This window comes from Dermacentor albipictus, chromosome 6 (genome assembly GCF_038994185.2).
Source record: "Dermacentor albipictus isolate Rhodes 1998 colony chromosome 6, USDA_Dalb.pri_finalv2, whole genome shotgun sequence".
Lineage (NCBI taxonomy): Eukaryota > Metazoa > Arthropoda > Arachnida > Ixodida > Ixodidae > Dermacentor > Dermacentor albipictus.
The window spans coordinates 107,416,836-107,440,795 of NC_091826.1; the positions used below are offsets into that span (position 1 = coordinate 107,416,836).

The 23,960-nt window shown below is 45.2% G+C and overlaps 1 protein-coding gene across 1 annotated transcript in view; it reads right to left on the reverse strand.

The window, feature by feature from the left end:
• LOC135905004 (ATP-binding cassette sub-family C member 2-like) overlaps positions 1-23,960 on the reverse strand; it is a 158,387-nt gene that overhangs the window by 110,802 nt on the left and 23,625 nt on the right. The window contains exons 3-6 of the mRNA XM_065436004.1: positions 21,597-21,731; positions 14,418-14,558; positions 7,716-7,850; positions 32-93 (exon numbers count right to left, since the gene is read on the reverse strand). Of these exons, the coding sequence (XP_065292076.1) occupies positions 32-93; positions 7,716-7,850; positions 14,418-14,558; positions 21,597-21,731 (473 nt within the window). The remainder of the gene's footprint in view (positions 1-31; positions 94-7,715; positions 7,851-14,417; positions 14,559-21,596; positions 21,732-23,960) is intronic.

Genomic DNA, 23,960 nt, shown 5'->3' on the forward strand with positions numbered 1-23,960 from the left:
AATGCTGCAAAAAGTATTCTATAGTACTTACGGAAGCAGTATTGTGCAGGCTTGGCGCGAAAGCAGCGATGACGAATCTTCATCAACCAGTCTCTGGAATTTAGTACAAACATGTATGCGGAACGTTTTTCTTTAGGGAACAAATTACAATTTGTTCGGGAGTAGATATGAGTGACACGTTATATAGGAAAAGTTCAAGCTTTTACTACAGCCAGGCGATAGAAAATTAGGCAGACAAGTGTGAAAATATGCAACTTATCATAAGCAAATAAATTGCTGTAAACCTCACGAGAAAGCACAACATTAAATGACCACATACTTCATTTTAGAAACGAAATGAAAGATTCGAAAAAACAAATGTGATGCTTGAAAAAAACGAAAACCTTTGCGTCTGAATTCCTGCTGAAACTACCACCACAACAAAAAAGAAGGCGAATGAGCAAAAGTTGAGCGAACTGCTAGGGCTATATGAAGCGTCCGGAAGATTACGCTGCTAATGTAACGACTGTGGTACTCTTTTTAAGTTATTTTTACTTTTTCCTAAGTTTTGCATACGCCCTCTCAAAGTTTGTGCTGTCATTTAGTTGCTTAGCGCTTTTTTGTTTCGAATGCTTACATTCAGCTCTTTTCTTATTTTCTTTGGTCTACTTGGCTATCAGCCTTGTGTGCCCAATCCCACCGTGGGTACGAGCCACGTTTTGAGGCAACAACAGCAATAACAGCATGCTAGAAAAATTTGGTATGGGGGCTTACACAAGTAGAGGGAAAAGTTGTCCGTTTCCTGGTTTTCGTTCTGGTTTCAGCACGCCTTTCTTTCTTTATTATAAAAAAGAAGGAATTACTACTTAGTTAAATTACGTCACCCGATGCCCACATAGACAACAAATGCACAGTGGACGAGCTGAATAATTCAAAGGCTCAACGCATGCTCAACGCCTTGTGTTCAACTGTGGAGCGCCATACAGGTGGTGCCATTCCACTGAAGCCAATGAGTTAAAATATAATAATAAATTGGGGGTTTTTACGTGCCAAAACTACAATCTTGTTATGAGACAGGCACGTACCCAGGGGGGAGCCCGGGGGGGCCCGGGCCCCCCCCGAAATCAAATGGCATACCCCCCCCCCCCCCCCACCCACGCCACCACTCCTCACACGTTCCTAAAGCGCTGCCAGATCAATGTTGAGACTTGGCAGCTATTCATCGGTCAGCATTATGCTGCCTTTTTCATTCCTTTTGGATGGCGGTAGTTATCAGCATCTCTTGGGATGTGAAGGCCAGTTTTCTCATAGATTCGGCGCCCGCGCGATTAACTCGAGATGGATTCATTTGTCACCATCCATTCAACTGTCACGCGCATAGCTGTTGCTTTTGTTAGTTCAACCTTCTTTGTTTAGGCTCATCCTGGGACCAGGAAAGGGATGCGGCTGTTAGTCAGCTGGTCTGTATTCTCGTGGAACGAGTTGCGGGCGGAGAAAACACCAATTGCGTTTAACTTTTCCTTTTGCTTCACTATTTCCTTGAATGACAGCTCGCCGCGACGCTGGCAGATGCCCGGAATCATATACACGTGATATGGGTTAGATAAGGTGGGAAATAAAATATAGTGAAACAGCGTCCATCACGAAAACCTGCAATAACCCTTAAATCCATAATCAATTAAGATGACTGTCGCCCGTTACCTCGTCCGGTTTTTCCCTAATTGTATAGCACTTTTCGTGCAAAATTGGCAACTGGAAACAAAAATCGCAAGGAGTTGAGAAATCAAGCGATCTACTAAGGGAGAGAGCCAAGGCAACAATCAAACTGCAAGGAAGAGCGAATTTAACAACAAATCTAACAAATATAACCGTTGCTTATGAAAATATTTATGGATCAACATCTTTTTATTTAAAAAGGAAGTAGAGAAAACGCCGCCGGAAGCGGAGAACAATTACGTGTTTTGAATGACGCTTCTACAGTTATCGGTCGAACCGCCTCAAGTAGCCACTTCTGTATTGTGCTTATGCGGGTGTTTTTCTAACCTTTCGCGGTAAGCGCAGTACGTCTACAATCGCAGTATCCTGTGCACTACGCGGTTGTATGGGACTGGCGGCCGCACAGCGGTACGCAACTTCCCAAATAACAACACGAGTCGTTTTCGCACTTGGAGCAGTAAACGAGGAATCCAAAAGAACTGTGATTGTCCCGCAAATATATATTTCGCTATAATTCTTCCAGAGCTAATATAAAAAATGCTACTATAGTCGGAGACAACTTAAGTCTACAGTAAAGCCTCGCCCACGCCCTCATTACAACCAGCCACTGTTCCTCCACGAGGCTGCAAATAATCCGTACTTCAAACTTTTCCTGTTACCCAAATAAGGTGGTAAGCACAAAAAAGTTAAATTATTAGCGCTTAATTTTACACGTTTTCCCTCGCCTATTACAGTGCAATGACGAAAGCCTAGTTCTTTATTGAACTGAAATGCTTGCTTCGCTGCAACTATTTATTGTCAAGCTTCACTTCAGTTGGCAGTGAAGTTTCATGAGTAAACCGGCTCAGCAGTGAAAAGAACTGTACCGCAGACTTTTCAAGAGTGAAATATACTCAGACTCCGTACACTTGGTCCATGTCTGTTGCACACCTCATTGGTTCCGCCGATGGAAAAACTCTTCAAGAACAGCGGACGATCCGGAGCTATCAAGCACGACGCCATTTTGATAAGGCCGCCTGACGATGATTTTGTTTGCTTCTGTGATTAACTGGCGGAGTAATATTGCTACATGCGTGTGGTATTTGTTTGAACGAGGCGCGTGGGTGCCATCACTCCAGAAAATAGGAGGAAGAACGAACTGGGCTCGCGCTGTGAATCTAACCGGTCAGCGCTGCAAGCGTTGTTGTAAATATAACCTATAAGTAGTTTCTCGTCTTACTGACTCGTCTTTCGCGTAAGAATATCTACAGAGGTTCTACAGCTACCTTAATTCTACACAAGAAAAGCAGGGAGATACCTATAGAGAAAGGGGTCAGACAGGGAGACACAATTTCTCCAAAGCTATTCACTGCTTGTTTAGAAGAATTCAAGCTATTAAGCTGGGAAGGCTTAGGAGTAAAGATCGACGGCGAATATCTCAGCAACCTTCGGTTTGCCGATGACATTGTTCTATTCAACAACAATGCAGACGAGTTACAGCAAATCATTCGAGACCTTAACAGAGAGAGTGTAAGAGTGGGGTTGAATATTAATATGCAGAAGATAAAGATAATGATAAATAGCCGGACAAAGGAACAAGAGATCAGGATCACCAGTGGGCCTCTAGAGACTGTGAAGGAGCACGCTTACCTAGGTCAATTAATCACAGGGAACCCTGATTATGAGAAGGAAATTCACAGAAGAATAAAAATGAGTTGGATCGCATACGGCAGACATTGCCAGCTCCTGACTGGAAGCTTGCCATTATCATTGAAAAGTAAGATGTGCAATCAGTGCATTTTGCCAATGCTGACATATGGGGCAGAGACTTGGAGACTGACAAAGATGTTTGAGAGCAAGGACCACGCTAAGAGCGATGGAACGAAGATTGCTAGGTATAACATTAAGATACAGAAAGACAGTTGTTTGGGTGAGAGAGCAAACGGGTATAGACGATATTCTAATTGACATCAAGAGGAAAAAATGGAGCTGGGCAGGTCATGTAATGCGCTGGTTAGATAACCGTTGGACCATTAGGGTTGCAGAATGGGTACCAAGAGAAGGAAAACGCAATCAAGGATGACAAAAGACTAGGTGGAGCGATGAAATTAGGAAATTCGCGTGCGCTAGTTGGAATCGGTTGGCGCAGGACAGGGGTAGTTGGAGATCGCAGGGAGAGGCCTTCGTTCTGCAGTGGACTTAAAACAGGCTGATGATGATGATGATGACGATGATGATTATGATGATTATGATGATGATGATGATGAAGGTGGTGGGCCCCCCCCGAAAAAAAATCCTGGGTACGTGCCTGCCGAAGCACATAGGGGAAAACTGAATTTTTAGGACGTGAACTCGTCCACCAGAGCGCGCGACAGTTTCGACAATTGGTTCAGAAATAAGCAGCGAAATCAGAAAGGCCTTAATATTTACCGGAAGCACTATGCTCAAATTACTTGATAGTACATCAGCTATAACCTACACCCATGACAAAGAACTTACTCGAGGGCAGGGATTCTTGCGAATACGGAGGCGTAGTAGCCCACGACGGCCAATACAATCCAAAGGACATCCATCCACAAGACCTTCAGCAGAACGAGCAGGAATGAACCACGGCTCCTAGGAACTATTTTACTGGAAAAACACAACACAGTCCAGTCATGAAAATTGCTTACAATACCAACAAAGGACTTAATGCATTAGAAATGAATCCTTTTAAATGTTTCTTTTTGTCAGGATCTGACACATGCCGAAATGATATGCTGGACTGCATTTCTCAGCTGACTCGGCAATCGGAATGGAAAAAATGGAGCTGGAGCCACCGACTTGATCTTCGGGAGCCTTCGGTTTGGCTCCCCGAGGTCTCAGTCCCTCAGGACTCAAATAAAGTTCTTGTCATGTCATGGGCAGGTCATATAATGCGCTGGTTTGATAACCGTTGGACCATTAGGGTTGCAGAATGGGCACCAAGAGAACGAAAACGCAATCGAGGACGACAAAAGTCTAGGTGGAGCAATGAAATGAGGAAATTCGCGGGCGCTGGTTGGAATCGGTTGGCGCAGGACAGGGGCAATTGGAGATCGCAGGGAGAGGCCTTCGTCCTGCAGTGGACTTAAAACAGTGGTGATGATGATGATAATGATGATGAAGGTGGTGGGCCCCCCCCCCCCCCCCCGAAAAAAAATCCTGGGTACGTGCCTGTTATGAGACACGCTTTAGTGAAGGACTCCGGAAATCTGACCACCTGGGGTTCTTTAATATGCACCTAAATCTAAGTACATGGGGGTTTTCACCTTTAGCCCCCATCAAAATTTGGCCGCCATGGCCGGAATTCCATCCGCGACCTCGTGCTTAGCAGCCCGACACCATAGCCACAAAGCAACCACAGCGGGTAATGAGTTAATGGATATGGGTAATTTTCCTTTACCACGCAATCAGCAACTTAACGGCGGTTCTTTCAACAGCAACTTTGTTCCTTACAATAATCGCCTACATTGTCTACAGGAACGTCATCCTCTACTAAATTGGGTAACGGTAACAACTGTCCTACCATTAACATTCCTTGGTAATTTAGGCTTGTACACGCGTACTAAGCCTAGCCCACAAAATGTTGGCCAGTGGCGGTCGCTTGTATGGTTGTTATGACTGTTCTGACCAGCGTAGACATGAACCATGTGCTGAGGCTTTCAATTACAATCCGATATCGCTTTTGTTCAGGAGAGGCTTGGGCTATAAAATTCTCCCATGACTATAGAAATATCTCAAATGACTATACTGCCTCGGCACGTACCAGAGTACTTTATTGCGCTCGTACACATAAGAGAAGAAAATGAGAGACACGCTCCTTGGTACCAAATTTTTGGAACATATTGATAAGGTCTGCTTGAGTAGGGTTGACTTGACACATCCTATGCACACAACAGCTGACTCTCTTACGTTTCAAAAACCTAATCGAGGCATGTCGACAATCATGTTGTCGGAAACCAGCAACTTAAACCTTTCACGAAGGAGAGCTTTGGATTAACTGTAGTCAAGCTGAACGAAATCGCATCTGTGCTTTGGCGTTATTATTGATGATGCAATGAAATCTATGCGGCGAAAATACAAGCACAAATACCAAACTGCAGCGCATCCGTTAAAAAGTGCCACACCATGGCATACTCGTATAGAAAGAAGTGAAGTAATTAAGCAATACGTATCCTGATTTACTATTGTACACTTAATGCCAATGTTGCTTCAGGTGTACTCCGATAAGTTAATGCAAATTTAATGTTCTTTGTACCACATAGAAAAACCCTGCAGGCTTTTGCGATGTTGAACACTCCAATGTACTTTACGGAACGTTGTAAACTGAAAACAAAGAGGAATTCTCCTGAAATAACTAATGCCCGATCCTGGGTAGTACACACCTTAGCTCGAGAGTTAGCGAGCCGAGCAGGGCCAGGAACAACGCGGGGCCCGAGTGCGACGAGAGACCGCATGGTCAAATATAATGAAATCACCAAATACTACAGATTAGAGAGGCAGAATTTCCCCGCACCACACTCCTGATTAACTAAACAGCAGGGGAGAACATGGCGCCGACTACAAACAAACACCTTCCCAAACGCGATCGCTTACAATCATTGTGACCCAGAACTCTACTCGGATAGATGTAAACACTGTAAACAGTGGACGGACCTCAGACACATAATCTTAGCTTGCCCCAAAATAGAGGAGGGGCCAAAGAACACATATACGAATGTGGACAGTGTGAGACTGCGCTGCTCAGCTCAGACAGCGAGGACCAATTACAAGTCATCAGGCAAGCCTAAGAGGCCGCTAGAACCCAGTGCTCCTAGAGGCCATCTACGGGAGGGGAGGCAGACTCCTCTGACACATGCCGGTTTCAATAAAGGTCGTTTCTTCATCATCATTTTGAGGGAAAAATAAAACATGACACATACAGCGACAGGGCAACGAAGTTGTAAGAAATACATCGAATTTTACGCGCACAGATGTGATACGGCTAGGTAAGTACGTAGTAGATCCTTTAAAGTCAGGATAAACAAACGTTCCGACTATCCTGAGTTCCCGGCAAGGCACCTTTTATTCGACGGAACTGGGCACCAGCCATCGTTGCTCAGTGGCTATGGTGTTGGGCTGCTCAGCACGAGGTCGCGGGATCGAATCCCGGCCATGGCGGCTGCATATCGATGGGGGCGAAATGCGAAAACACCCGTGTACTTAGATTTAGGTTCACGTTAAAGAACCCCAGGTGGTCGGAAATTCCGGAGTCCTCCACTACGGCGTGCCTCATAGTCAGAAAGTGGTTTTGGCACGTAAAACCCCATAATTAAAAAAAAAATAACGGAACCGGGCAACCAAATATTGTTGTGAAGCATCGCTGAGCGATTCTGCGCGGGACCATTGTTTAACATGGAACGTAAAGACGATAAGGCAAAACAGATAGCACCACGTGGATCACTACGTCTACATGAACTCGGTACCAGCGGGTCGAGTCAGAAATCGTGCTGACCGGCCTTGACGTGACCAACTTTACGTGACATCGCTACTTATGGGTCTAGACAACGGCGACACGCAGTGTCAAGCCGAACCGTTAGCACGTTCGAACAGGGCTTGAGGTTGCCGCAGCCATCTGCAATAGCTCTACTTCATGGCTATTGTTGCATGTATGAGGTAGCAGCACAGTGCTTGTCTCTGCCTTGTACTTGCACCATTACTGCTGTATGTGCATAAGAAGGCCGACGCGTTAGTGGTGCACTTCAAGAACTAATGATGGCTGGTCTCCCCCATACATGTTTCCATGCACGCTGCAAATGGGCCTAGATAGGACAACTTAACCCATGCAGCAAGGATGATTCAGCCTGACTCGACGGTTGCTCAACACGACACTATTATGTCTATATGAACGGGACTGGCCGGTTTGAGTCCCACAAACCTAATCGACTCGGTTATATTGGGTTCATATGAATGTCGTGAATAATATTGTATCTTGCCATTTGCTGCCGTAAGTGTTTGATATATCATACTGAAGTACTTACCACAGAAGCAGTTGGCCTTCTGATGACCAAGTCTTGAAGTTCAGACGCAACGAAGTTCCAGGTCACTGTCGCCGCGACAGTGAAACAGAGAATGATGGATCGCTCCAGGTGGTCATTGAATGACAGGGTAATTCGCTATAAAAAAAAGGTATGCTGCAGCATATGTCTCTTGCTAAACATATTTTTGTCGTTGGGAACATGCACCCTCCAAGTGAAAAATAGTTTCAGCAGAAATAAAGCTAATTACCAGCTCACATATAAAATTTGCATAAGAACTCTCCCAGTCCAAATAAAAACAGGTTACGATTGGTGATTCTATTGACGAGCAGAGAAATTGATCTTAAGTTACAAAATAACGCAGAAGAAAGCTAGGTGATACAGAGACTCTTCAAAGCATAGGTTAATGTAAAGTAAGGGTTATCATCGCTTAGTTTAATTTCTTTTACCAGGGTGATAACAGAAATGGAGCGCCACTTTGACCACTGCCAAATCACGAAAAGGAAAACAACTGGAATACGATTGTTGCATTTTATATTGTATCACTTGCTCTGTGATCTGCAAGCATCCTGGTCAGCTCAGATGGTAGAGCGATCACCCAGGAAATGCATCGGTCCCGGGTTCAAATCTCGGACCTGGACGAATCTTTCTCCAACTGAGAAGTTTTATCCCCGAGAAACCCGTACGGACTTTGGTAGCTCCTTGCTACAACATGAGTGGATGTCAATTTCTCCGTCTCGTGAACTTGCCTCCATCTAGCAGGCTTGCGCAGAACTGATTTGCCGTTGAATTATACTGTTCATGATGGCCACTGATGGTGGTGCATTCCCCCCTCTCGAATCGTTTACAGCAAATTTTTTGAGGGAAGCTCCGTAATCGCTTTTGTTTGACGGCGTAGGCCAGCATGCGGCGATGTTCTCTGTAATAACTACCAATCAAAGGGCTGCTGGCAACGCATCCTGTGTCGCAAGCCCCGAATTCCCGGTTGGAAACTTAATAATCAATGACAATAAAGTAAAAGGTTCCTTGCGTATGCTTCACTCAGACAGATAACTCTTTTTGCGCCATTCTTAAGCTTGCAATCCGTAACGTTTGCTCCTTACTTCGCCCTGTACCCTTTCCACGTTGTAGGTCAAGCAGCAGTTCTTTGCAGTTTCGGAGGTGAGAGTTGATGAGGTGGTCCAAAAACGTAGCCTGACCGGGTGCACCCTACCTTTCGTATGACCAGGGCGCCAGCGATGATTTGTCGCTAGAAGAACCAGCAACCACACCCTTAGTAATTTCTAACAGCGTGAGTGCGTGAGTGCGTAACAGCGTAACTTGTGCAACTTCGCTGTTTTTGATTTATCAGGTGCTCCAGACTCTCCCGATTGTTTTCCCTTTCTTCTCCATTACCCGCGGGTCAGTTTGTTCCTCTGGTCAGCGAGTTCAGTTAATTGCTTCTGCTGCACCAATTTCGGCGAACATAGAGCCCCGCCTCTTCGGGTACTGCGCACGCTGCAGCCGCAAAAACGCTTCTCTTCTGACAGCTCCCCCAGGAATAGCTGTCTTCGATCTATGACGATAGTTTACCCCTTGAGTGGCGTTCAGAATGCTCAGCTAAAGAGCCTGTCATCTTCCTGCGCAGCCCTACCAGTCCGGGCCACACTGAACCGAGGCGAACCGGGACAGAGATTGCACCACTCTTTCGCATTTGGGCCCCTTGGCTACTAGGCGCGTTCGCGAACCTGCAGCAGGCTGTGTTTGAGGCAGCTCTGCTCCAAAGTGGTTCATTGGACACTCAGTTTCTGAAAATTTTTGGAGACCGCGGCTGAAATAGTGCGCGTCCCAGACTATGGAAGTCTGTGATCTTTTCTGAGACAGTGAATTGATGGTGCGAGTGTAACAAGTGGCTTACATTTTCTTCTCTTTATTGCGTTAGCGATAGGAGTGTGAAAGTGCGAAGTGGCATACGTGTGTGACGTGTCGAATGCCCGTCAAATGGTAGAGGTACACACAGGGTGTTGTTTTTTCATTGTTAACAGATTTTTGAAAATTAGCCTGTGATAGCGGCCCATGTGGGTGTTTTTCACATATATCTTATATGACGTGGGCCGCATTAAAGGTCATAAGGTAACCCAGATGATGTCTATCTATCTATCTATCTATACATACAAACATATCTATATATATATATATATATGATGTATATATATATACATCATATGTATATATGATGTATATATATATATATATATATATATATATATATATATATATATATATATATATATATATTCACTAAAATACTCCTCAACCACGACATTTATGGTAATTGTATATTAGCAGAAGGGGGGCTGCCATTCTTAAACGCCAAGCCAATTTTTTAAACATCTCAAATCCGCCCACCGCTTAAGCTATCAATTGTGAAACTTGGCCCTTCTACTCAGCATATGCGGGAACCAAGCGCGCGAGAAGCGCCGGAATTCCAGCTCCGCATTCTCGTCAGAGGGATGCACCCAGTATCCAAATTTACGTCTTAGGTTTCAATAAAAATTGAATGACATGTTGTGCGATTTTCTTTTTGGGAGAGGTTTGATGCCGCCCTCGTAATATAATCTTTGTGTGAAAACGCTGCCTCCGTTGCTGTCAGTGCTATTTCAAAAAAAATTATTGACGATAAAAAAAAGCACCCTGCATATGTACATTGGAACTGACAGTGGCCTGCTCCGGACTACCCTCAGTAAGTTGTACTTCGCTCCTCGAAGAGACAGGACGTGTGTCGAGCCAGCTTCTTAAGAACACTGCAATGTGGGGAACATGATTTAGGTCATGGACCCGGTAGATAAGATAGGTGCCACGTAATGTTAGCACATTGCTGTCGCCTTTACCGCTAAATTTCCTCACTGAATTTTATTCCTACCCTTTTATTGTGATTTTTTGATTGTCATTGCTATTTTCGACAATCACTTTTGTTTATTTCTCTCGTAAATCTATTTATGGAGTTATTGAAGTGCCCATCTTGCACGTTTAATTGAGCCTACGGTTTTGTATCTCAAGTATCAACGCTGCAAATGATATTGAACTTGCACTTAGGAGTAACTGTCGCTGGCACTGACACTGTACATCAATAGTGGCTAATTGTCCTTGACAATATTCGTGATATATTTCCAAGTGTTACTCCCCCTTTCATCATGTTTTCTTGGTGGGCCAAGCCATACGAAGAAATATATGTATCCTCAAAGAGTAAAACTAGCCTCACGCATATGAGCCCGAAAGACCGGGTCACACGGTGGCTTACTTGGGTGTTAAAAATTTAGCGCATACAGACAAGGATGCAAGAAGGCGTATAAAAGACACGCCAATGTCTGACTGCGCAGGTTTCTGCGTCTTTCATGTGCTTCCTGCGGTCTCCTCTGTACGTGCTACAAAGTGTTCCTACACTCTTAAAGAAATGTACACCCTTTAATGTGCATATCTGCCACACAACAATAATCGTCATCTGTCTTGCTTGCGTTTCCTTTCTTGAAAACACTGCCCTCGCTACCTTCCTGTCGGCAATGCTATGACGGGCTGATAACGCGCATGCTGTTCGTGACATAAAAGTACCGGGCTCGCAGCGTTAAAGAGAGGAATTGCGGCCAAGACCGATGGCGATTATCATTGTGTGGCAATATACGACCCAAAGGGTGTAATTTCGCTTAACAGTTTAGGTGACATACCAAGAAGCTCGCAGTGCAACAATGCAAATGAAAGTCTAACGTAACGCTTCAAGACCTGTGGACCATGGCGCGTGCGCAAAGCGACTGAAAACTACCCCTACCCAACTCTACCCAACCCAACGTCTGCGCGCTTCCCATCCATAACACGTGAGCCATTGTGCCATGTCTGGAGTTGTCGTCTCGCAGTGATTGACATTGTGTCGTCATTGCTGTCGTTTTCATATTGCTGTAGACCGTAATCATTGATGTGCCGCCGTGGTCGTGTCGTGAAGGTACTTTCTTTGTGCCTGCATGGTTATTGTCATTACCGCTACCGTTGTTCTTTTTTTCAGGCGGCCACCGTTGTGCTCTCGTCGTAGTCACCAAGTCATCGACGGCTTTCGTCGTAATCATCGTTGTCCCGATGCGCTCGTTATCCAGTCATCTACCCGGTTGCCTTTGCTTTAGATAGTACTTAAGACTTAGCTTTACCTTAGGAGCTCCTATTTAAATACATGTAAACGCAATATATGTTTTCCATGGCATTTGCTGCACCGATCTTCTGGAGGTCTGCGGTGCTTAAAAGAAAGAGTTAAATTCTAACCTAATGTAGGTAGTAGATTTTTTATTTACGCAGCAATTTTCTTATTGTAGAAAATCGGAAAAGTTAAAAAGTTGAGGCATTAAGCTTGCAACTGTGTAACTTACGAAAAGCCAATTACCAGAACTGTGGGGAAGCAAAATGCGTGGTACGAGAGAAGCAACATGTGCAGGCGCCGTCATCAACCGTATTTTGCTGCACCACAATTTTGGTAATTATTCATGCATGAACTAACCCGGCAGAATGTTTTATCAAACCTAACAATAGAAAACATCACAGCTATGCAAGTTATACGCACCGCAATATCTGCATTAAACAAGATCAATGTAGTTATTGCTCTGAATGCTACAACGAAGTTGTAAGTACGGCATTTGGAACTCTAGCACAAACGTAACGTTTTACGTTTTTACGTAAGCATTATTATTATATATTAACATTGCTCGCTCAGATGTCCTAAAAAGTGCAGTTTGCAGAGCAGCGTCAGCTGTTCTTGGCGCAGATTTACGAATTTGTAAACATTGCATTTAAGTGTTTTAGCAAAACTGCAAATAACAGGTAGAAATAATGTTTTTTTTTTAATTTACCAATTTCTGGCAGTCTTTCTAAACGCCTTGAAGCCGTAAGGCAGAATGTTGCTTTCACAGTTATTAGTATCTAACTTTCGCTTTTAGACGGCACAAACCTTATTTACAAATCGGTCGCGCGATTGTTTGATGAGAACATTTCCGCGTTTCACATTTGCGTTAAGGGCCCCGCCCCGTGTCGCATGAAATCCGGCTTCAGCGTCCGGCGACCCGGGTCGATCATCGCTTCGGACGTGATCATTCCCAACCACGCATACAAAACCACGCAGGCCCTCCGTGTCGCGCAAGGAAGTTACTGAAGTAATTGAATTTCTCAAATTAAAATGCGTCAAAGAACTGTAGAGTACGACACACACACAACTTGCAGACATGACAGCGTCTCACTGTAATTTGTATATACGAGAAAACATAATTCTGTTACGCGGAAACTCAAACACAAACCACTTTTTAACGCGATAGCGTTTTCCTGCTGCCGTGTGAAGTCTGTCTTAGTAGCAGCGGCGCGGCCCCCTCGGTTCCTTGCACACCGTCAGAAAAAGAAACACAAAGCTCGCCTTCGTGCATAGCGTTCGCCGCCAGCGTTTCCTGGTAAACATTCCGGATACATAAGCTGTAGTTGCCGAGAAGCGTGAGAAGCACTCGGGGATCATTGAATGCTATGGCGCTCCATTCTTAAAGGTGAAGCTTAACCGTACTGTACATTTTATGCGAAGCATATTACGAGAGCTCAACCCAGCTCCTCAGGCGCGGTGGTGTCGCCTTGAAACCACGTGACACCGTGACGTCACGACAGAGGAGAAGTGGCTTTCGCTCAACTCTTGCAAGACGGGCTTGGAACGGGCTTGGAACGCGACAGCGTTCCCGTCGACTCGCCATGGGGTGTAAGACAATGGGCTACAGGGCAGCCATCACTTACGAGGCACCCCGCATCGGACGCGGTGAGCGTCGAGCCATATGGTCGAGCAACGCGGCGTTCGGCGCAGCAACGAAACGTGCGCCTGAGCAAGCGGAATGAACCAAAGAACTCGGTATCTCGGAGGGTGAAATGATGCACGCCAGCCAAACGTCATGATCGGCACGGGCAGAGAGATAGACAGATAGCGATCTAAAGAAAGGAAGGACGCTTGATTCTGCAGAGGGAGCAAGGCGAAGCGTTGTCAGGGGAGAGAGAGTCTGCGCCGCCACCCGCCTCGCACAGCTCCAATGCGCGCGTGGCGCGCCATCTGTCAGGGCAGCGCCGTACATGGAGAGGAAGGGGTCTTCTGTTTTTGCCGCAAGATGGCTCTGCGCGTGCGGAAAGCGCAGAAGAAATGCAACGGAAACGCACTTCGCTACTCGTGTAATTGTGACTTCTGTAAGTTACATGTTCATAATTACCGATATACACCGCAGGATAACTTTCCACGGCTCGTTTCGAAGGCAACACCGCATTCAATAGAGGCGCGTTTGTACCGCTTGGAAGCATCGAACTCGTGGCTGAGGGGTAGCGTCTCCGTCTCACTCCGGAGACCCTGGTTCGATTCCCACCCAGCCCATCTTGGAAGTTGCTTTTTATTTATGAAGTGCCTGCTGTGATTTATCGCTCACGGCCAACGCCGCGGACGCCGACGCCGACACCGACGCCGAAGACACCGGCTTCTCTGCGACACGAGCTCCTTAACGCTATCGAGTTAAAATCGGAGTTAGACCCAAGACACAGCCCCCTCTTAGTTCATCGGTTTTAGCGGCCGTCTAAAAGTTTCCTGCTGTCAAGCGCAAGCTGGAGGTCACCCCATCGTGAGATTTAATTTGCAGTGAAGTAACAACAAAGGGAAACTGAACATGTTTATAGATTGCTAACCTTATCGTGAAAAAGTACCGTGAACTTCTGGAAGGCTTCTAACAAGCAGGCTGTTGACAACAGACCCAGCAGCGCCGCTATGAAGCCTGACGGTGGCAGGCACCGGCGCCAGCGTCGCCATGTTATGAGGGCCAGTAAAACCTGCGATTGAGACGCAGATTAGTTGCAGACTGGTAGACAATCACTACGTAAATTGATATCCAGTTTCAGTCGATCCATTCAGAAGATGGAAAGTGCAATGAGGAAAACGTTGAGCATAACGCACTCACCCATCTCGCACAAAGGGGTTTTAATAACACCAATGATTTCTGACGAAGTTAGACGACTTGAGAGTAATTGGTACTGTAGTTCCAACAGAGGTACGAATGCAAAGACGGAAGCATTTGACACTCACTATAACCTAATGACGGCAGTACGATAGTTATAGAAGCGCACAATTGCACATAAATATATGCGTCCATCATTATGTATCTTTTGTCTGTGTATCTCAATTTAATTATTTATGTATTCCTTCTGCACTAGTCAGCGTTTAAGCATGCCATAATTTTTCGATAACTTACTGACTGATAACGTACAGTGTGAAGATAACTTCTCTATAGTGGCGAATTGGCCAGCTTGGTCGCCATGCCTCTCGACGAAAAAAAGAAACGAGAGCAAGGAAAGTGCAGGCTAATACCCCATCAGGACGATGCATAGTCATGCCGAACTAGCGATCCATGCGGTACCGAAAAATGCTGGAAGGTGATTCGGCGTTTAGCTAAAGTCAAAGGAAGACAACGTCTTCCTGGCTGATTTGGGAGTGAAAAGGGGATGTATGAGCCGTATAACTTTTTGTGAGAGCCGCGCTCGAGTGTAAAAAAGGAAAAAGAAGTGACCGTAGCGAGCAGCGTCAACTTCGAGCTCTCTGCATTTTCTATTTTATTTTCTGTGGTCTCTGCAATCAGTGATAAGAAAACTAGGGGAGGTCGTCTTGTGCAAGGGTGGCCTAAACCCCGCCCAGCAATTGGGTTCTGAATGGCCAGTTCCTTATGCCGCCGAGGTGAGTGACCGCTTCTACCCCAGCATGGTCCCGATTTAGTCACCTGATGGCTCCTCTACTGAAGATATGGGCTCGGACAGTGATTTCACCTTCGTTTCAAGTCGACGTATGAAGAGAAAGATAAGAAGGACATCACCGACCAGTCGTCAGGAGACGCAAAAGGCAAGTGACAAGCAGTCACATACTATTGCATACGTACCAACAACGACAACAGACAACTTCAACTCACTGAATAGGCAGAGCCTGTCGGAATATTTCGAAAGAACTGCCCATGGTCAAGTAGAAGAAATGCGTGTAAACGCTTGAAAGAACATCCTCTCCGTGGAACTCAATGCACCGAATCTACTGAAAACCTTGAAAAGCGTCACTCAGTTGGGAAGCACCCCTGTTCGCGCATTCCCCACATACGGCAGGGAAGCGACGACCGGCGTCATCTATGACGGGGACGCTGATATTAGAGATATTGACCTGGCGAAACTACTATCATCGTCGGCTCCTGTGCTCAGCTTTCACCGTTTTGTACTACCCGATGTGGGAAATTAGTGTTCCAGTCGGAAACTTTGGCAATACACATCAAGGTTGGATATGTGAGGCATTCGGCACGGCCTCACGTGCCGAGGCTTTTACAATGTCAAAAGTGTATAAAACTTGGGCATGTCAGTGCAGTTTGCAAGGTGGCAGTAACATGCAAACGATGAGGTGAACCTCATGGAGACAGCAATCGCTACGTTGCTGCAAAGTGTCCAAATTGTTCGGCTGCCCATGACGGAACATCAAAAAAGTGCCCAAAGATTACGAATGAAATGGGTATTCTTAAGATGGTTAGAGATCATTCCACACACAGGGAAGCGGCAAGGGCTACCCGCCACCACAGACGCCGTTCACGACACCGACGTCAACGGGACCGTAACCCTTCTCGCGTAGAAGGATCGACAGCTCAAGTGCAGTTTCCACCCCCTGCTCGTCTGAGGAATGAAGAAACACGTGCCTCAAAGCCTTTGTATTTTACGAAAGTGCAAGGTGATTCCTCATCGGCCCCAAACACATAGGAGAGTCAGTGGCCCTCGTTACCATCAAGGCCTCCGGGAACGCCCTTATGCACCGCTCCTGCACGCACTGAAGAAAATGAAGAGTCGGATGATATTGATGTCACGTGTATGTTGAAAAATTTGATAGGCTCTATGTGCAACATTTCTTTCGGCCTAAATACCCCAGCTACCAAGGCTGTCGTGCAGCTACTTGTAGTGTTGGAACCGCTTCTTGTGGTTCTTCACTAAGCAAGTATGGCGATGATGTTTGAAGAACGGATGCATCAATCGCTTGTTATGCAATGGAATGCTCGAGGTCTACGTAGTAGTTTGTGGGATTTCCGACAGCGAGTATTTATGTACCAATTTCCAGTTATTGTTATCTGTGAGCCTAATATGAATTCTTCTTTCCGTATTTCAGGATATGTGAGTGGAGGATACATCCACCCAAGAGCGATGATCGATTTCTCGCGCCAGATGTCTTTGCTGTAGGCATCGCAAGATCCTTATGTTGTGATTGGAGACTTTAACGCACACCATACCCTGTAGGGTAGCACTTGGATTAATCTCGTGGCAAACATTTCGCCGACTTCATGTGTAGTCAGGGGCTAAATGTGCTGAATGATGGATCTCCTACGACCGATCGCCTTAGCCAGTTGCGTCGCAATGTAATGGAAAGAATGGTCTTGTCAAGGATCGAATGGTTTCTAGAGAGAAATGATTGCTTTCCTGATTTTATGCATGGGTATAGGAAAGACCGTTCTTCCATTGACGGTGTTGCCGACTTGGTCTCCACTGTTAAACAGGAAAGAAGTCGCCATCGGTTAGTTGGAGCTGTTTTTCTGGACATTAAGGGTGCATACAACAATGTACTTCATTATACAATCCTTGATGCTCTGGAAGATCTAGACATTGGTGGCCGTCTATATGCATGGAGTGTTAGCTACCTCAGTGGCCGCATGCTGTATATGTCGACAAGCGATGGCAACACCGGCAAGTACAACATCCATCGAGGTGCTCCACAAGGGGGAGTTCTCAGTCCGACTCTTTTCTATGTCGCATTGATTGGCCTTGCATCTGAACTTTCTAACATAGGGAAGATTAGCACATATGCGGACGACATATGTATATGGGCATCTGAAGCCACCCGTCCCCAAATGAGTGCTTTCCTTCAACCTGCAGCGACGATCACAGCTAAGTATCTGCGGCGTCAAGGCCTCCAGCTTTCAACAGAAAAATGTTCCGTGATTGCATTCACGCGAAAACGAATGACCAGTTATCAGATAATCGTTAACGGAGCAGCAACACCTACGGTTACACACCACAGATTCCTTGGCTCAGTCATAGTCCGGGGATTATCTTGGTCAAGACACGTCGCCTCACTGAAATCAAAGCTGAAGTGTTTCGTTCGCGTCCTTCGCGTCATTGCAGGAACGAGATGGGGCCCCTCGGAGTCGTCATTACTCCAATTTTACCAAGCACTATTCATAGGACACATTCTGCGATTCCATAAGGTACAGCATGCCGGTGCTCTCAAGCATGGGGCTTAGCTATGTGCGCACACTGGAGAGCTTTCATGCTCAAGCACTGAGCACATGTTTGGGCCTCCCACGATGCACGTCAACCACAGGAAAAATAGCGGAAGCTCGTGCCTGTCCTATTGGTGTATACTTGCTGTGCGAGCATCTTCGAATGTACCTTCGCATGTTGACCCAACACAAGCACCATTCTCTGTCATCGCTCCCTACCACTCACCCAGATTCCAGCTTGTCAAGTACTCTATTGCGTCGTCAGAGTGTTCGTTCTACCGTCAAGATTTTCTCCCGCCTGTATCCCGAGAATACCCCCGTGAGTTCTGCCCAAACCTTTCGTTACATTGCGGATCCGTGCAATTACAAAAAGTCATCCGTTGCATCTATTGGCCTCGAGCAACTTACCCTGTTTCACATTTTTGCGGAGTACGGAGATACTCTACACGTGTGTACCGATGGCTCTGTCACACCATATGCCTCCACTGCAGCCTTCGTCACCCCACATATAATCATCGCTCGGCGGTTTAAACTAGACCATAGATCAACATCAACTGCCACAGACGTTTTTTGCTATCCAGGAGGCACTTCGATTTCTCTCTCTGGACCCTCCTCACGCATGGACGATATTCTGTGATTCCAAGCCTGCTCTTCGAACGATCGACAGTGTCCTCAGATGGGACCCGTATTATTCCATAGCTATAGAAATGTCACACTGTGGCATGATAGGGAACGAGCAGGCAGACGCTGAAGCGAAAACTGCTTTAAATAATGCTTCTGAAGTACGAATTCCGTTCTCACAAACAGACGCAAACGTCCTACTTCGTTGCGTAATACGCAACCATAGGTTGGAACACTGGACCCAACCAGATCGACGACACAAGTGAGTACACAAATGGGACCAGGAAATGAAATTTCGTGTGCCTCACAAGCTCAAAAGATGCCAAACGAGTATGGTGCACCGGATTTACCTTGGTGTCACATTCACCAACCATTATAGACACCTGATAGGTGGCAGTGACACTAGCCCAAACTTCGAATACTGTAAGGTACCAGAAACAATTGATCCTATCTTTTGCGTGTGAATGACAGCAACTGGTCTTTTACATTACAAATGTCGAAAAGAGGCCGCCATCAGGCGAGTTTCTTTTTGGTCCTTGGCCTTATTTAAACAGCGCAGCTTTGGTAACAAATGCCGCTTTAGCCTTTCTCCAAGCCACTGGGCTGGACGCACGGCTTTAGAGTTGCCGCAACTCTGTGAACGTGTAAATACGCAACTCTTGCTCGTACCATCATCCTCATTCACCAGCCCTTTTCCTCCCCGTCCCTTTTGCCCAGTGTAGAGTAGCAGGTCAGAGCAAGTTATAGCTCAGGAAGACCTCTCTGCCTTTCTATACATAAATCTCTGTCTCTCGCGCTCGAGTGACAATGTTTCTCTAACATCAAGAGGTTCAATCGCACTTTAAGTTTTTGTTAGTACAACGGCAACGCCGTTAAAAAGACGGCATGACAATGCCAGTACAATGGAGGACTACGAATGTGGGACGATAGTGGTGCGACGATGGCTGTATGATGAAACCTGTACGACGACCACGGCACGATGGTGACGGCCAGACGAGAGTCGGATGACGTAGCTGGAGTGACCATGGTGACACGGCTGCGACGGCATCGCGACGGGGGTTTGACAATGGGGACATCAAAGCGGCTAATTACGACCGCATGACAAGGGCACCATAATCACAGTTGAATGACGACAGTATGATTACAACGGCGAAGAAAGATTGGTGTTGATGGAACGGCGACGGTGGTATGACGACGATGGCATGATGATAATAGCATCACGTTACTGAAGAGAAGACAATAATACAGCGACAGCGTGACGACGATGGCGTGATGACGATGGCATGTCGTGAGTCATATGACAAAGCTGAAATGACGACGATGCTAGGACCAGAATGACATCACAACCCGCACATATAACTTAGTTACCGAAGCTATTAAACAGCTTGGACCTAGGGATTTCAGTAAAAGAAATGTGACGATGACAGCACGAATAGCTGAACAACTTCGATGGCATCACTTTGGTGGTGTGACAAAGAGTGCATGATGACTGTCTGATGACAAAGCTGGAATGAAGGCGATGCAACTACCCCGACGGAATTGCGATCACCAGCCCATATTTACTGACGTAAGCTATTAGACAACGTGGGCGACTGGGTCGGGCTAGAAGGCGTGGTGATAATGGCATGACGAGAGTAAGATGACGAAGTTGGAATGATGACAATGAAATGACCCCGACGACATCGTACCTAGTGGCCCAAGCAGAAAGACAACTTGTGCTATTGGGTCGGCGTAGGAGGCAAAATAGATAGCTAGGCTCAAAACGGCTGCAGTAGGCAAATAATGTTATTCGCAATTCTACGGAGCTTATAGGAAACAACCACCGAAGAAGCTCATAGAACTCTTTCATGCTGACAAATGGCACTATAAAGTAAAGCTATTCCAAACTTTTTTATTCCAATTCTGCAATCCGCACTCCGCGATTGGCCAAAAAACTTTTTTGCACCACCCCCACTTCGGGTATTTCTGATGCGACGTCATGAAAACCACGATAGCTCCCAATCTGATATGACGTGTAGACCCTTATTATGCATGATTCTACTGAACTAAAGAAAAGTAATAATTTACGATTGGACAATTTTCGCCAATTAACCTCTGCTATTGGCCAAAAGGTTTCAGGCTGCACCCGCTTCACCTGTCTGTCATTCGACGTCACAAAACTGCGAAAATTCATTGCGTCAAAGGGACGTGTATTCGTTAAAGTTGCATTAATATGGCGAAAGAATACTGGATTCTTTTGTTCTAAAATTTCGCAGACTGCCCTTTCCGAGAGGAATAAAAGATAGCTGCCGCCGATCGCTCAGGCACTGACTGCTCACACCTGCCGGAGAGCATAGGTTTATATGCGTATAACAATACGTGTTGCGTGGCCGTATAGCGTTATCAAGCCCTTTCGGCACGTATACGACATCGCTCTGCCAACTCTTCTTTGCTGCGTATCCACTTTAGCGGCATTTTTGACTCTCGGTTGCACGCCACCACGATTTTAGACAAGCCGCCGCAAGTAAAGTAAGGGAAAGCGGAACAATTGCAGAAGCCGTCCCCCTTCCCCCCACTTCATCCGGTTATCTATATTCGCGGCGCTGGCTAGGCCTTATCGAAACTCTCTCCACGAGTAATCTAACATTCCGTTAGATTACTCGTGGCGTAGAGTGAAAGTAAACAAAATACAAAATCATAGGCATCACCGTTAGTTGTAAACCATTTAAATAACCCTTTAATAAAGCTTCGCTTCCGACATATTCCAACATGTCCTTTACATTTGCATGTTTTTTTACTGGTTTAAGAATATTACCATTCAGTAACAGGTTGCGGTTTACGTTCTGGGTATAAAATGATTCTGATGAGCAATGAAGGTTGTAGTTTGGGCCTACCTCAGTGACTACACCACAGTATGCAAGTCATTGAACGAACACGCACAAATTGCTTATGTAAATTGGTTTAGGAAGTGACTGTAACTCACCAAAGAAAGCGCCATCGCGATATCAGTGACTCCTTCCAGCATTGTGGATGTAGTGTAGCTTCCTTTGTCTTCGGTGTTTTTCAGGAACAAGCAGGCCTTGGTGACACCCAGCGCGCTTGAAATTATTAGCAGCACCTGCAGATTGCAGACAGTAGTTTAATTTCATTCATAGATGCACAGGTTCCGCACATATGATGACCCGAAGTCGATTGTCTTCAGGTATTAAAAGGAAGCTTTAGCTCGGGCACGACTCCGACGCGGCCTATTCAAATACATCTAAAACGCAAACACACTTTTCTGAGATAGCACCTGGACAAATTTTAATGAAATTTGTTGCATTTGAGAGAGAAAGTTAAATTCTAGTAACTGTTGGAAGCGGAATTTCGATTTAGGGCCTGAATTTTGTTACAAGAATTCTCAAAAATTCGAAAGTTTGAAAGAAATAGAAGCACGAAGTTTACAAATTAATAGCTCTGCATCAAGAAACGATATCGCGTTTCTGTAAGTGGCATCCATCAGATCTTTGAAAGTGGGCAAATTCGTTGCGTCATTTTATATCTTACGTGAATTTGTTACATTGTTTACTAGGGTTCTGCAAAATCTGAATTTCCATATTAATAAATATCTTTAGATTCATGAGTAACATATAAATGTTGTCCGCTTTAGATGCACTGTTATATGCACTTCACAAGATTGCTCTATCACTTTTCGTTACTGAGTTACACAGTTCTAAACTTGATAGTTTCGTTTTTTTGAAAATTCTCGATTTTCGCCAATTTATATTAAAGAAGCGAGGACCTAAATCGAAAATTCGAAACCAACAGTCTAGATTTTAAGTCTGTCTTTTAAATGAAATAAACCTCGTGAAATTCGGTGCAGTGGTAGCCGAGAAAAACGAATTCTCCTTTTACATGTATTTAGATAGGAGCACCCGAGCTAAAGCTTCCTCTTTATGGAGCGTACTGGACATTTTCAGATGGACATTTTCTCATGTGTCAACTTCGAATTAAGTCACATAAGAGCAATGTGCCTTCGCAATCTAAGCCTCAGTGGTCAACTACCTCAGAAAGCACTGATGGAGGAACTTGGAAGCTTTGTACCACATAAAAAAAGAGATGTAAATGGCCGCGCGCTCATATGTTCAAGGTAGCACTTTGTGCTGATCCTAGTGTGTGCCCATAATTTGAATAAAATTAAATAAGGATCACAATGATCAATGTACGAAAAGCGCGGAACATTCGTGACCCTCTGTTTATAATAATAATAATGATAATTATTATTAATATTATCATTATTTTATGGAAACATGCAAGCACACAAACTAAACAGACAGGCAGCAAGCTGACAACTGTCACCTAGAGGGGCACAACGCCTGCCTACTCTTTCGGGAGGGATTGAAAAGAGAAGACGCGGAGGTAGGAAAATTGGTGGCACGATTCATGCAGCAGAAGTTATAGGTGGGGCTGTTCTTGCTGATGGTACAACGTTGAAAGTAGATCAGTACTCAGAAAGAAACAGTAACCTGGATGCGGGTAATTTTCGTTTTTTTGCGAAAGAAGTAAAGAATCCTTTGTTAGGCCATAAATACCCAAATATACCTTTTTATAGAAAAGTATGATTAGGAGTTCAATAGCGGAAATTTTCTCGTATGATAAATTCTACACAACACGCTCTCAGGTGGGCTTTATAACCACACAGAAAAATATTTTAATTGCAGAAATACGACAAGGAGTATTAGAACCATAGAACTACTTACAATTTTTGTTTTCTCTAACAAAATGCAGTGCATTCTGATAGCTTCATGTAGTACATATATATTTATTTAATGTCAGATGACTATGTGACTGACTAGATCATAGCTTCATTACACAAGCCGAATACTTCCCACGCCTCCCTTTATGCAGATTTTTGCTTTGCCTACGCTACGGAAGCTTGACATAGGCAGAAAAAAATCCTCTCATCAGATTCCTTATAGAATTCTTCATAGTTTCTCTTGTTACTTGGTTCTGAAATACGGCGGGCCCTTTGGTATATTTATCGCAACCACTGCTAGCATTTTTATTTTCTGACACATTGATTACAAGAATGGCGCTAAGAAATAACAAATCATTTCAAGACATTACAGTGTATTGTTGACCTTGTTGTGTCGCTAGGAAACTCATGTCTGCTCTCCTCCACATACCCGCCCACAAATTCATACTGTTTCGAGTAGGATACATCAACTGTAGCTTGTGGTGGGGGCGAAATGCAAAAACTCCCTTGTAGTGTGCATTGAGGCCACGGCAGAGATCCCCTGGTGGCCAAAACCCGCAGTCTCCTCTACAGCGTGCCTCATTATCAAATAACAGTTTTGGGACGTAATAT